Source organism: Psammomys obesus, unplaced genomic scaffold (assembly GCF_907164565.1).
Source record: "Psammomys obesus unplaced genomic scaffold, mPsaObe1.curated_primary_1811, whole genome shotgun sequence".
Taxonomy (NCBI): Eukaryota; Metazoa; Chordata; class Mammalia; order Rodentia; family Muridae; genus Psammomys; species Psammomys obesus.
In genome coordinates, this window is record NW_026585895.1 from 47,666,035 (window position 1) to 47,681,337 (window position 15,303).

The 15,303-nt window shown below is 52.0% G+C and overlaps 2 protein-coding genes across 9 annotated transcripts in view; one reads left to right on the forward strand and one right to left on the reverse strand.

Annotated features, from left to right (window-relative positions):
• Angptl2 (angiopoietin like 2) overlaps positions 1 to 14,446 on the reverse strand; it is a 31,442-nt gene extending 16,996 nt beyond the window's left edge. Inside the window, exons 1-2 of the mRNA XM_055600988.1 lie at positions 14,047 to 14,446; positions 1,380 to 2,245 (exon numbers count right to left, since the gene is read on the reverse strand). Of these exons, the coding sequence (XP_055456963.1) occupies positions 1,380 to 2,196 (817 nt within the window). The 5' untranslated portion in view covers positions 2,197 to 2,245; positions 14,047 to 14,446. The remainder of the gene's footprint in view (positions 1 to 1,379; positions 2,246 to 14,046) is intronic.
• Positions 1 to 15,303, forward strand: part of Ralgps1 (Ral GEF with PH domain and SH3 binding motif 1) — a 235,391-nt gene that overhangs the window by 141,836 nt on the left and 78,252 nt on the right. The gene's annotated exons all lie outside the window — the stretch shown is intronic.

The window sequence follows — 15,303 nt, forward strand, 5'->3', positions numbered from 1 at the left end:
CTGTCTTTGACCTCTGATGTAAACCAGGTGTGGGTGCAGATGGCATGGTCATCAGGCATTGAACACCAGGGCTGAGGAGAAACTGTTTACTCTAGTCTCCTTGTTTTAAGATGCAAAGACTATGATCAAAGGAGGCTCAGTTTACCTCGGGCCCAGTGCCATGCACACATTCTGCATATTTCATGTCCTAGAACTGTCAGTTGGGAGCAGACTAAAATAAGGCCTACCCAGAGCCTTAGATGAGGAGTACAACATGACTTGCCTCCTGCTCAAAGCTCACCGACATAGGAAGCAAGATTTTAACCCAGGACTGTCCACTCCAGCACACCTCTACAACCCCACATCGAGACCAGGTCTTTCTTTCAAGGCACCATGGTAGATGCTGTGCCATGAGCCTAGCTCCCCCCACTCCTACATGTCCATCCTTGATCTGCCCTCTTGCCACCCTCATACACACAGGTTCAGCTCAGTACTGGTGTTGATTTTTTAAAATGTGAAATAGGTACAAAACAGGATCTTTTCAATAAAAATATCTCCTTGCCAACAAAGCAGTTGGTACCCTCTGCACAGTCTTAGGTTAACTCAGGTGAATTCAGAGAACCTAAATTCCAGGGACTTGGCCCCTTGAGGGGAATTCTCCAGCCCACTTTCCCTGTGCCAGAGTGTGAAGCAGAGGCCTAGCTCGGCCCAGGTACCTTCAGCCTGTGACCCAGGTTACTCAGCCTGTCCCTAAGGAGCTGTAGTCTCAATCAGGTGACTCTTGAAAGAATCCCAGTGCACCCTCTGGTTACACTTCCCAGGATGTGCTCCCAAGGACCCCATTCTTCCATAACAGTGTCCCAAGAATCCCAGTTTATCACGATGTGTTCTGAGGGCATGTGGAAGCCTTGTTGAAAACTAGGCAGCAGTGACCAAAGGAAACTTGTAGTCTTTGGAAAGCAATCCCTTCAATTCCCGAGCCCTTGTAAAGCTTTAACTTTGAACTCAATAGTACTTTCCCCCTGTTCAGCTGTTTATCAAGTGACATCTCCAGAAAGTTAGCTCTGGGCTAATACAGGTATGTGAACCCTAGTTACCAAGACAGGGCAACTGCAAAGCCTCAGAATATCCAGGCCTGGCTTCCTCCCTCTCAGAGACCAGAGCTGACACCCTCGCAGAGCTCCTAGCTTCCAGCTTTTACCTTCTGCCACCTTACTGGAGCACTTCCACCTACCCAGCTCTATGGGCTCCAGCAGCCACCCCAAGGAATTGCTGGAGGGTTATGCAAATCCAGGGCTGGCCTCCACTGGCTCTCTCCTCCTTGTGTGGTCACAGCTGAGGGAGGCCCGGCACCTGGCTCAGAGGCCCATGTGAACTGAGCCTCCCCACCAAGGACTTACCTGATGGCTTGTCAGTGGAAGATGGCAAACTGGTGAGGGCGGGCATGGTGGGTAGAGGCGGCGGCAGCACCTTCAGATTCTGATCGCTCTGGATCTCGTTGGTGGAAATCTGGTTGATGATGCGGTTGTAGGTGGGGGGTTGGTAGACCCGAGGTGGGGTGGCTGGGGGTGGCTGGGGCACGGGTCTGGCTGCAGGCACTCGTTGGCAGTGCTCCTCGAGCTGTGCGATCACCTCTGATTGGTTGTGAGCCAGCATAGTCAGGTGCTGGAACTTGTGCTCCAGGTCCTTGTACTTGCTAGCCAGCTGCAGCATGTCGGCTGTCTGGTTCAGGATCCTGTTCTCCAGCTGGGAGAGCTCCAGCGCGTTGTCTCGCTTGCGAATGATCTCATGCAGGAGCTGCATGTACAGCTGTGTGACTCGAGAGTTCATGTTGCGGCTCTCCTTGCGCAGCAGCTTCACCTCACTCACGATGCCACCGTCCACCTCCACTAGCTGCTGCAGCGTCTCGATCTGCCGCTTCTGCTTGAGCAGCTCATTGTTGAGCAGCTCCAGCTCCTGCTTGTGAACCCGGTTCTCCAGGTGCACCTCGGGCTCCTTGGAGTTGACACAGATGGCACCTGTGACCCGTTGCTGGGGCACAATGAAAGTGTAGGTGCACTTGTCCGGGGACTCGCCTGCCCGCTTGTACCTGTTGAGGTAAATGTACTCTCTCTGTGAACCATCCTCTGTGCCCTCAACGTCATCCTCTGGGCCTGTAGCAGCTCCAACAGTGGCCAGCAGTCCAAGCCACCAGCAGGTCATACACAGTGGCCTCATGGTCCTTGCAGTGTGTTGGTTGGTCTTTGTGAATGAGGTCTCTGAAAGCCTGAGAGTGGAGAAATGAAGTCAGTGGCAGCCAGTGGCCTGTGCCAGGCAGGCCACTCCCCAAATACGTTTTGGAGAGGCTATGTTCCACTATCCTGGAGTCAGAGAGAGAACAGTTGTCGTGGAAACATCAGAAGATGGTGCGGCCCTGCAGAGGTAGATAGGAAAAGGGAACTGCCACTCCAGTAGGGGAGGGGGGCTTTGGGGCGTGTTCAGTCTTTCTCCCCTGCCCTGGTACCCTCTGACCTTCACTCTGTTCCACACTCTCATAACCCTGAGTTTTCCCCATGTTCTGTCTATCAACTCTCTGGTCTCAGCCCTGCTGGATTCAAGTTCTGTAAGGGCAGGTATAGGCTTTCTCAACCTCCTGTCCCTAGAACCGAGAAGGCTTTTCAGCAAGTGTTTGCTAAATGAATGAGTGGCTAGACACAGAATGGGATGTCCGCATTTAGTGGAAAGTGTCAGCCGAGGATGTGTCTGGTCACATGGCTCTGCTCTGTGCGTTAGCCAAGCTGCACAGCCCCAAACAGGAATGATCTGAGCTCTTTTAAACCCAAATTCTTATCACAACCAATGTCTTCATAGCCTCAATCATTGCGACGTGATTAAATAGGGAAGGAGCAGAAGTTAGGCATGTGTCCCTGGCTTGTCCCTTCACCATATGTTCATCACACAGTGCGATGTGCCAGGCAGTGTGCTGGGTGCTGGGGATATGGCTGCCCTCACGAGGCTTCCATATCACCAGAGTTCCCAAGAACTGAGAGGAGGAGCAATCATGTGTTGTGAAAGGGTATGACAGGGCCCTGACCCAACAGAGAGGTCAGGAGCACTTCCCTGAGAAAGTGACCTTTATACTGACTCTTGAGAGATGAGCAGAAGCTGGATAGGCCAAGAGGGATGTTAGGATGTTCACTGTCCCTCCCGCCAGGCTCCTGGGTGGCACTGACCCGGCAGGCAGTTATTCCCATCTGCCCCATGTTGTCATGGTTTTTCTACACTCCTGCCACTGTCTCTCTCTTGACCCTACACCCCCTCTCCAGCTCCTGTTCTATTTCTCTTCCTCCTTCTTTGGCAGAGCCCTCCAGAGAGTTGTCCACACTCACAGTTCTCAGACAGCTGTCCTCTTCCTGTCCCCTGCTCATCCTACCCCATCAGTCTCCACTCTGCCTACCCTGCCAGTGGTCTGTACGCACATTCCTTTTCCTCCCTGCACCTCCCTCCCATCCTGCTTTCCCCCTATACCCTGCCCAGTTTTTTCTGTGTTAGTAAATAGCAGCTGTTCCAGTCACTCAGGCCACAGCCCTCAAAGTTAATCCTCAGCTCCCATCTGTCCCTAACCCCCTCCTCTAATGCACCACAGAGGTCTGATAGCCATAGCTTAGAATGACCCCCAGTGCCTCTGCTGTCCTCTGCCACTCCCCACTGTCACCTATACTCCCTGCCTTCACTGTGTGCCTGGATCATTGCAGTAGTCCCTATCACACACCCCTGTCCCTGCCACCTGACAGCCAGAGGGGTCCTTTATAAGTGTTGGATGGAGTCACTCTTCAGTGCAAGACCTTCAGCAGCTTCTCACTTGAAACTGAAAGGTAAGGGCCCTTGGTGCCCTCCCTGGCCTGGCTTCTGTTCCCTGCTAGATTTAATCTCTGGTCCCTTCCCTGTGTGGTCATTTCCTACAGCTGCTCTGGCCTGCTGGCTATCCCTCAGGCTGTCAAGCACACTGAGGACTCAACTCATCACCTCAAGCTTCTCATCCCTGTTTCTTTGTTGCTTACTTCCTTTCCCCTTCTCAATGAGACACTCTTCTACCTCCCAAACTAATGTAAGATTGTTCCTCCTCCACTTCCATTCTAGAGCCCTCTTTACTAGGCTTTTGCTGTCTCTCCCCACAAATGGCAGCTCCTCTCAGGGAAGTCAGTTTTGGTTCCTGTACCATTTACAATGTCTACCGCCTGACCCAGAATACAGACACTTGGTCAATATGTGGTGATGGGGTGAAAAGACAGTCACCAGCAGCTGCAGTGCAGTGGAGAGAACCATGAGACAGAACTAGTAAGTAGGGGAGCCCATGAATGGCAGAGGCCATCAGCCTATGCAGTGGAGGTCACAGGCCACATTCACTGTAACATCTCTAGCATTCACGGGTTGAGTGTTGCCACGTGCCCGATATGGGCCTTCTTTCTGTGTTTTTACAGTGTCCTTTGATGGCAACTGCTCTGCTTTCTAGTTTTTACAACATGTATGTATTTGCATGTATGTATGTAGGGCACAGTGCTGTGGCATACTTGTGGAGATCAGAGGATAACTTGCAGGAGTCGGTTCTCTTTCTATTCTGTCTGTTCTGTGCATCAACCTCAGATCTTCAGGCTTGCTGCTAAGAACTCTTACCCACTGGTCCATCTTACTAGCCCTAGATACTCTTAATTCATATCACAGAGCAGGAAGCTGAGACTCAGTGTTCAAGTCTCAAGATCACAAGGCCAGAAGGTGACACAACCAGAATTCAGCCTGCGCTGATGGCTGTTAGCAAATGAACACAACCAGCATCACCACTAATTGCATAATATAAATCTGCACTTCATATTTATATCTGCTGAATACTGGCTGTGGCACAGGATTCCATGCGAGCTCCTTCTGGGACTCCTCGGCTACAGGCTGCAGCATGGACCAGCCAGTGGGCAGCTGAAGATCAGACCCTGTTCTCCATGGTGATGTGCTAGGCTGTTTTCTACTAAAGTCCTAAGCTCATGCTTCGTTCTGACAGACAGAGAAGGCATGTTGGGCCAGGCAGAGAGGGTATTTAATGGAGAGCTGCTCTGTAGAGGGGTGGGGCTTCAGGCTGGTTTGACTGTGTTTTCCTGGTTTCCAAAGCTTTGGCTCCTTGGGAGCTGATGGCCACGCCTCATTGTAGAAGAATGGGGAGAAGCTGGGCTCCAGGCTAGGGTGCGCCCCCTTGCCGCACCTTCTGTGGGCACCTTATCTGCCTACTTGGTGACAAACACCTCTGTGCTATGGCCAAAAAGCTGCCAGAATGCCAGGGAGGCAACTTGGCACCAGAGGAAAAAATTGAATTCTAAAATTCCTGGGTACCCACACCCGGAGGCTGTGCTGTCCCGTTTATGATTGAGTTTTGTCCCTTCCCAAGTGTGGGTCCTCACTACTCTTGCCTTTGGACTGGAGGTCCTGAAGACTGAGTTTTTTTGGTTTTTTTTTTTTGTTGTTGTTGTTGTTATTTTTTTGTGAAATGGGGTGTTAGCACACATTGCACACTGGGTAAAGAGACATTGAGCCTAAGAATGTTGTGGTGGCCACATGATAGCAAGAACAGCAAAGCATCACCGAGGAGTGCAGATAATGGCTGTACAGTCGGTAGAATGCCATTGCCCTCTCAGAGGAAATACCACTAATGGCCCGCTTCATAGAGGACCTAGATCCAAGTTACAAAGCTACTCAGACCACATTCTGACCCAAGCAGCTACCCGGTCCTGGCACATGGTAAGCAGCTAGGGACACACAGGTATGATCACTGAAGCTCTTTTTCTAAAAGAACATTGCTGGCCACCATTAGATTAAAAAGCAAACCAAACTGGATAGCTGCTGCTCATACATGTTCTGATTACTTCAGAGTCCGTTATTTGAATTGTACCTTACTTAAAGGTGAGGAAGCGAAAGCTCAGAAAGATGTTGAAGTCACCTGCTCATATTAGAACCAGTCAGTCACCAAGTATCCTGGCAGGGACTGGGCTTCTGGCTTCGTCTGCATGGACCTGAGCTTGATGGGTGTCTTGGAGTCTGGTAGCTTGCAGAAAGGAATGCAAGGAACCCTGCAGGGGTGGATGTCCTGGCTCTAGGTAATTCAGCAATGATAGTGACCAATAAGACACCTGACATCTATCTAGGCAGGCAGGGTGTCCTGCCTGGAGACACACGGCAGTTAAGAGCCCAGGCTGGACCACAGAGGGGCTTAGCAGTGTTCCCATAGCAAGCATTTGTTTTCCCTAAGGATTCTACCAGTTCTCTGCTAGTTTGGCAATTCTGAATGGGCAGTGATGAGTCTGTTTACTTTTGCTTTCTTGATATTTATTCAGCTAATTACATCTCAAGAGAAGTAACCCCCAGCATTCCAGCCGTCTTAGGCTGGAGACTAGCTCAACTCCAGGCAAAGCGCCCCTTCTCGCTTTCTCCCCATGACCAACAAAGAAAAGCAAACCCAACTGTTTTTCTTGGCTTAGAAATTAAAATAAAAACACCGATCTGAATCGCTTTTCCACATTGTGTGGTGAGGAGTTTCCATTTGTGCTGGGCTTCCCCTCTCCCCACCACCAAGGCTGCAGTGACCACGTGGCAGGATGGCCTCTGCACACGGGGAGGCAAACTCCTAGGCTTGGGTCTCACCCAGCCTCCGGTGGGCTGCGTCTGAGTGTCCCTGTTCAGCCTATGTGGTAGGGCCACACATTGTGTGCCTGTGTCTCTCTTGCCACCACAGTACCATAGCCCAAGCACTGCACTACTTTGTGGTAAGAACCATCGTTTTGGTAATACAGAGCAGTCTCCTGCCCAGGGGCAGACGCTACTGGCCTGGCATATGCTTCTGAGTTCTTATCACAAAGATTAGGAATGAGAAAAGTTCAGATAATAGAAGTAATTCCAGCCAATTATTTCTGTGGCCCAAGCACTTTGACATCGTGTCATTGAATCTTTCCAGCAGCCCTTTGGGAAGGGCCCATTGCTTCAGAGCAGCCATGTAGCCAAGTGCTTGGGGCTCATACCTGTATCCTAGGAAACAGCAGGGCAGTTCTCCACTTGACTACTAAAGCACTGAGGTGTTTTTCCATTCTAGGAGGACACACTCATGGTCTTGTGGGTTTGTGTATTTCTAGTATTCTTTCTTTTTCCTCAATGTTGCATGTGTCTCAGGCTGGCTCTGAATTCCCTGTGGAGCTGAGGCTTAGCCCTGCCTCGCACTCTCCGGCGCTGGGATTAGAGGCATGTGCTATTACCCCAGTTGATGCAGTGCTTCGGATTAATGAGTACGAGGCAAGCACTCTGCCTGTTGAGCCCAGCCCTAGTACACCTATCTAATTATCACAAAGGTACATTCAAGGCTAATAGCGGGGGGCTGGGGAGAAGGGGAGGACTGCTGAGACTGAAGACCATGAGTAGTTTGCCTAGGTCATGGACCTATGATGTAGCAGAGCCAGGCAGCAAGTACACCAAAAACACCAAAGCATGCCTGTTATTCAAGTGCCAGTGTGCCAGGAAACCCCCCCCCAAGCCTCTGATCCTCTAAGCAGTAAGAGGCCTGGGGTGCTCTTGGGGTGCTTTCCTGGTCAATGTTCTTCTAGAAGAGTGCACTGCTCACCTCAGCTAGCACTGCCAGCTGTGAGCGAAAACCAGAGGAGGCATCCCAGCCATAAGGGACACCCAAGAAGTGACCTCTGTCAAGGCCACAAGGCCCAAGTGTGCCAGGCTTGCCCCTGCCCTCAAGCTTCTGGGAAGCTGGAGACTCTAGCTGTACTTGAGTGACTCTGAAGACCCAGAGCATGAATGGAGATGGCAAGGCCAAGATCAGGACAACAGAGCCCAGCAAAAGCCCAAGCGCTGGCAAATGGTTATTACTCCAGAAGCTGCAGGAAGACCTGGCATGTCTGTAGTGCACTTCCCGATCCAGCCACTGACCTAGGATGGGGAGGGAACCAGCTGCACAGAAACTTCCAAAACAAGAGCTGTCAGTGAGTGTGTGGCCAGAAGTATTGCAAATAATGGCTGTCCGTTGTTGTACACGTGTGCACACCCACACTCCATCTTGTTAGCTTTCACAGCCCTATATACATAGACAGCAGCTCCAGTGCTGGTTGGCCTGCCTGAAGCAGGTTGTCTTCTGTGATTTATTAATAGTACCCAGGAAGCACACTATATGACTCCTGACCTAGAAGACAGATCAAACTTGCATTAGGCTACGAGGAAAGCCCCGGCTCCACGGTGTTAGGTGCCCTGGAGTAAACTCTAGAATCAGATTTGATGGACACTGCCAGCCCTATGCTCTCACTCTAAGGTCACCTCTCCACCGGTAAGAATAAAAGACTCCTGTTTGTTCGTTTGTTTGTCTAATGGTCAGGATGCAGTTGCTTCTTACTGTTGACCAGACAAGGAGACTTGGTTTTCAAGTCAGTTACAAGGGCGAGTCTTGTCTGATGTTAGAAAGAGCTTCTTGATCCTGTGAGTGGAGAGAGCCCAGAATGGGCATCCCAGATGAATAGTGGTAGACTCACCTGGGCAGCCTAGCGAGGGAACTGTGCATCATTTGTCCTCCATGATTCACCCCCAGCCTGGAGGCCAGGGAGGGAATAACCAGTCTCCAACTGCCACCCTTCTTAGCCCAGGATCCTGTGAATCATCCCTTACCAGAAGGCCATCCTGAGGTCCCCCAGGGAGGATGGAGCCAGCTCCCCACTTTCTTAGCTAGTAGTCTCCAGACCTTTATGTCAGTCCCTCTCCATTCAGCCTTCTATCACCCCCTGGTCTAACCTTCCCATCTACCAGTCATTATATCTGGCTCCATCCTGGGATCAGCCCTGCTGTGGGCGACTTGGACAGATGCCCGAACCAGAGAAGCAGAGAGGCTAGGATCACATCCTCCAGCTGTGCCTGGAAAAGTGATGGAGGTGGGGGTGGGTCATGCCTGATGTCCCAGGCTCTCATGCACTTGCCACGGGTGAGCTGTTGGCTTCCAAGGAAGGCTGAATGTGTGGAGGCGGTCTGTGGTCACGCCGTGAGATCAGAGGGGATGTGGTTAGGCCTGGGGAGCAGGGTGCCTATGCCAGGGGGGCGAGGATACTGCTGTTACTTTTTCTTGCTGCATTATTTGGGAACCATCTTGAAATTCCCCCAAAGTCTACACACCAAATTCTCTGTGCCAGGAGTCATGGCAAGCATAGCAGAGCAGAGGCAGGGAATCTGCAGAAGCCATTTCAGAGTCCAGTTTCTGAGTTGGCCTTTGCACTTCCTTCACTGCCTACCATGCTCTGGAGCCCTGGACTGGGGGCCAGAGCAAGGGGCGGGTGTCTGAGGCTGGCTACACAGCACTGCCCCAGGAAGCTTCCTGGAAAACCTGGGCATTGTGCAGAGCTCCTCTTCTGAACCCAGTTGAGTAGCTGACACAAAAGATCATTCCACAGCGATGGGCTCATCCACTGAGCATCAGGACAGTGCTTTCCATGCCTGCCTCCCTCACACAGCACAGGCACTCCGTAAGTAGGGACTGCAGTTGTCCCCATCTCAAAGAACAACACACAGAGCTGAGGGAAGAGGACAAGGGCCAGGACCAGAGCTACCAGATGGTGTGGCTGGGCTCCAAGCCAGCTTTCTTACCTTTATGCTCCTAAGTGGCTCCCTACCTTTAGGTGGACTTAAGACAGAGTCTCACGTAGTCCAAGTGACCCAGGAGCTAGCTGAGGCTGGTATGACCACAAAGCTTTTGACCCTCCTGCTGAGATGTCAGGTCCTGTGCACCAGTTTAGGAGGTGCTAGAGAATTAAACCTGGGGCACTTGGTGTGGTAGGCCAACACACTGGTCCTTAATTCACTCCATGTATGGTTCCAGGTCTGAATAAAACTCCCATGGCATCAGGTTAGCATCCTTACATGCATCTTACCTTACATGTGTGCTGCCTGGAGAACCTTTTCCTACAATTCTTACATGGTATGTGTCCATCTTCTTTTCTAAGGTGACCTCTTAAGGCCACCTCTCGGTGAAGAAGTCTCCTCTCTACTCCAGCTTGAAAGGAGAGTTATCCCCACCCAGCACCCAGAGCTCAGACTGCACTGGCTGGCTGCCCCAGAGTGTGGGCTTCTTAGAGTCCCCTCAGAATGCCCAGCTGTTAGTGCAGCACGTGGGTAACTAGACACCCAGGACTGCATTTGTTCCACACAGTTTCCTGGCCAGTAATGAGAGCTAGAGCAGGAATAAAAAAGGAGACATGGCCCCTGTGTTCACAGGGTCCACACTAGCAGGCATTCTTAATGCGGGTGGCAAAACTCAGGAGAGCTAAGGGGTCCCATGACCCAACCAGAGTGGGGACTGGAGGGGGTGGATCTATGGGGAGGGAAAGTGCGCCAGGTGAGACCTTAGCTGAACAGCACAGAAGGAACAGTGTATCCCCCAGGGTGTGTGTCCTGCTTGACTGAGAGCTAAGCCTGAGGTTTGCCTCATTGTTTGTGGACGCCTCCATTCTGCAGATCTTGTCTGGGGTGGGATCTGAAGATTCATTCAGCAGGGCAAAGGCAATACAACCTTCCATGACAGAGGTTGGAGTAGGATCCACCCCTGGCAGGGCTTTGGCATTCTGGAAAAGAGGAATCTCTGGGAGGTGAAGATAAGAGTTCCTTCTGGGTTTTTCTGTGGTGGTCTGTCTGCCTGTTTGAGGACTGAGTGACAGAGGCCAGTCTCCAGGGCTGCTGGCCCCAAGACAGGCTGGTTTTACCAGGGAGTGGACCTGCACAATGGCTCGATTGTCAGAGGCCTGGCTCCACACCCAGCATCTTAGCATTCCTATGATCAGAATGTGTCTCACTGTGATGTGTACATGGAACAGGATGCTGTAAACCCCCATCAGGAGGAGCAGGATACAGCTTGGTCACAGAAACTTTGCCCAAATAGGGTTTCTGATGTATCCTGTCTATCACCACAATCTCCAAGCTGCCTGTAACTGAGTAACCTCTTTGTGTTTCATATAAATTTCCAGGAAAGATCCACTTCTCTATACATCAGTTCTTTATGGAGATTCTATTACACGGTTGTGCCAAATGACCGTGGACACAGGTTAGAGCTGGGTTCCTTCCTTTTCGGCCTACTGATGGAAAGACCATAGAAGAGGTACTATATTCCTGAGCCTCAGTTTCCACTTCTGTACTCTTGGGACAGTGCTGCTCATTTTGGGGACCCTCTCAGTTCTCAGGCCCACCTCTAATGAGTCATGCTATCTGCTGGGTGTTTGTGGGATTATTTACCACCTGCCTGCCTCACCCTGGTGGGCTTAGGTTCTACACAATAGTTGTACCGTATGCACTCCAAGTTGAGAACATTCTGGAGGAAGTAGGCCAGAGGCTGAATACACCTGCCCTTCTGGGAGACCTTCTCTCTGTTTTGTTTGTTTCCAGCTGCCAGATACTGCCTCAGGAATTATTAGGTGTGGCCCAGGGTTGATGGTGACCTCCCACATAGCAGCCCCTATGGGTTCCCCCAAGCAATGGGGAGAGACTGACTACAGAATATCAGTCTTTTCAGGTGGATGAATGTTTGTTTACCCAAGGCACTGTCCCCCACATGCAAGGTGTGGAGGGTGGAGTCAGGTTCCTTGAACAACGTGTTCATGCAACCACACTTTCTATGCTGTGGATGTGGGCTCCACAAAGAAGGTAGCACAACAACCAGGTACCCTGTTCTCGGGGGGATTAAGGGCAGCAAAAGCAGACTTAACTGCTAAGGACTTGGTGGCATCAGGATGGGAGAGGTTAGGGTACTTTGTGGAGTAGGAGGGAAGAAGGCGTGGGCTTTGGAACCATAGTCCTAGGCTGTCACCTTGGGCAAGTTATCCTTCCTAAGCTTTTATTCTGTTATCTGAAAAGGGGTTGCTAAAGCTGGAACCCATTTCCTAGAGTTGAGGGTAAGGATGGAATGAAGTAAAGTCCCATCAAGCCCAGTGGGCAACTTTGTAAACTTTTGTGGGGTTCTTGCCTGTGAATACACAGCCATATTGGGCGAGTCTCCAGAATCATACCTGCTGCCCACTGTGTTTGTCCTTGCCTAGGTAATCTGTGTCAGCCAGCTTCACAAAGTCAGTTGGAACCTTTGTTTAGCCGGAGCTGTGTGCAGAGGCCAGAACACCATCAAGTCCAGACTACAGCAGGAAACCTTCAACATCACCCGCACCAGAAGCCTTGGCTGCAAGCGTGTACTTCACATCCACTTTCTAAATGCCTCCAAGAAACCAGAAGCCCTCTGTCCCTGGGCTCAGATACACTGGTGTTGTGTGGCACGAGTCCACTGTGGGCAGGCTATTTTCTGTAACTTCAAGAGCGATGAGGCCAGTGGTTCTCTTGCAAGACTAAGGAAGCTGCGTTTTTCTATTGCTATGGTTCTGACAGGAATGCCAGTAGGCAGATCATTAGCACCCAAGGGTGGTGCAGGATAGCATTCTGCCTGTGAGGTTGGTGCTGGAAGTTTTGGTTCATTTGTATGTTTCCTTAAAGTGTACTTCTAGGATGGAGAAATGCTACAGGTGGCCCCCAGCCCCAGTCCTATATGCAAAGCCCACACCCTTTAATATAGTTCCTTGTGTTGTAGTGACCCCAGTCGTGAATCATAATGTCAATATCTGATATGCAGGATAACTGATATGGGGATGCAACCCACAGGTTGAGAGCCATTGCCTTAGCAGAACGTATCCAGAACAGGGAAAGAATCAGGGTACTTGTTCTCCCCTGGGCAGTTCTGATGGTTGGATTCTCTGTAACTGAAAACTAGAGTGTTTAGAGGCCCTATACACAGACACTGGGCTCAGGACTAAGGTCTCCTGTGCTGCCCCTGGAGAGTGGTGATGTGTGACTCAGAGTGACCCCGACGTCACATGCCAGGCTTCGTCATCTGTGAGATGAAGGTGGTTAGCTGTGTGTTGTGGGGTAGCAGCAGCTGTCTGCTCAGCTATTACTGAGCTGAGCACTCAGCACTCCATTTCACAGATCAGGAAACTGAGGCTTAGAAAAGCTATAACCTGCCCCTGAGCAGAGCTCAGACATGGAGCCAACTCATAATCTCTGCTGTACTAGGCCTGTACTTGGAAGAACCCAGGCAGAGAACATTGATTTAGCTTTGGAACTGATGTTCTCAATCTTCCTCTGGGCCCCTGTGAAAAGGAATCTTTTTCTGAGTAACCACACTGACTTCTGGGAGCTCTCCTAATCCCACAGCAGAGGCAATAGCTGACCCGTGACACAGATGTCACAGGGAGAGGGAGGGATCAGCGGAGAATTTCTGTTTGGAAATGTTATCTCCTGCGGAGTGCTTTCAAGGGACACCTTATGTGGCCCCGGCAGCACCCCTCACTAGCTGCTAAGAAAGCCCCTCCTTCAGTTTCTCAGCCACATCCTGCTGGTTGGAGACCTGGGGGCCATCTACTGTGTCCTTGGGCGCAGAGGGAAAGTTAGGGCAGCACTTTGCCCCAGTCCTACTGACAGAAACTTGTGGGTGACATGTTCTGTCCCGCACAGGACGCCTCTGCTCCTGGCTCCCTGGAAGCCTGTGGGCAGGCGCTGCCTGGCCCTGGGGCACTTTCTGAGGAGGGGCTCCCACTGCCTCAGGTCTGCATTCACGTCTGCTTCTGCCTTAACATATTCTCTAGCCTGGGTGTGTACAAGTCCCGAGCTTAAACACAACTTAACCAATCCTCTGCTGCCCTGCAGCTCTCGGCCGGCTCTCAAGTCCATACTTATGCACATGTATGTACCCAGCTACCACCTGGTGCCCCATAGCCACTGCAGCTCACCCCAGAAGTGTTCTGTCTGGAAGACGTGAGTGGGGTTCACTGATGAAGTCCTCAACTGCCACCCCATGCGCTTGTGCCTTAATACCACCCTGCCCAGGTATTCAGTCCTCTGCCTGGTCAAATGCTTGGTTTGGCTCCAAGCAAAAGCAAGAGCTGACCCTCTGTGGGGTCCAGCTGCATAACCCAGCTGGAGGAGTCAGGGCTGCCTATCTCAAGACCGGCTTCCCCTCAGTGCTGCAGCTGAGAACTGACCCCTTACCTCTTCTCTCCGGCTTAGCTCTGGAGCAGCGCCTCACATGCTTCCCGGTGCCGTCAGCAGGGCAACCTGGCCATCGCCTCCAGGAGGGGTCCCGAGGCTCAGGCTGGACTGGCGGCCGAGCAGCCCTGCCTTACTGGCCTCTGCTGGCAGCAGTCTATGCTCTCAGCGGCTTCTGGGGATGGGGCTGGCTGGGATGTCGTTGGGGCTGCTCCCAACCTGCTCTCCCTCACAGTGTGGACTGCAGCTGCCTTAGTGCATGCCCCTTGTAGGTCCTGGGTCCGCCAGCACCACTCAAGGCTTGGGGTCCATCCCCAGGCCCACTGCAGCAGCCTCAGTTGAACTCCCAGGTCCTTTGTGGAGTCTTTACATGCCGCCAGAGGAAACTGTGAGCACAGCCTGACCCTGGTTGGCTGCAGGCACTTCTCTCCGCCCACCAGTGCAAGAGGATCCCAGGCCCCAGAAAGGCTCCGGGCCTCCCCTCAGCTCCAGACAGGGGCGGGCCGCCTGGTGATGTCACACTAGCTCCAGCCCCAGCTGGCCCAGCCCCTCCCGCCCGCTTTGGCAGCCTGGACGGCCCCCTCCTTCTTTGGCACAGACAGCCTGGCCAGCTCACTCCTGGCTCACCCGCCTGCTCCACTCCCTGAAGCCTGATGCTCCTGGGGTGCCCGGTGCAGGCAGAGTGCTTCCACTGGACTCGGGTAATGGGTTTGGGGAAGCTGCAGCTGTGAGAGCAGCTGCTTGGGACTCCAGGAAGCCCTGCTTACTCTTTTCCTGTGGGATGCCCTACTAAACCCATCACACCCTTCTCCAGAGGCCACACCTCTCCTAAGCACTTCATCCCTGCAGGAGGCTAGCCTGAGGCAATGGATTAGGACAGTGGCTGGGTTGGGGACCCCACTGGAGGAAAGCTGTTAACTCCTACCAGAGTGGTGACTTGGGCTTCCTTCTCCACAGCATATGTGAGCCACATGTCAGCAAGACTTCAGGGACGCTTCTCCAAGGTCACCTGGGAAGGTCCTATAACTGGGTCAAGGATGATGTAGGCTGGGTGGGCACGTGGGCTGGACTCAAGTTCCAAGCCTCTGCTGTGTGACCCTGCCAGCCTCAATGTTCTCAGCTGTGACTTGAAGGGCTGTTCAGTGAACAAATGGTGGAGTCCGTGGCAGTTGTCCGTTGTGAAACTGGTGGTTCCGAGTAGAAAAGGGAAAGGTGACAGTGATGCCCAAGCTAACATCCTTTAGATGCATCATCAGACCT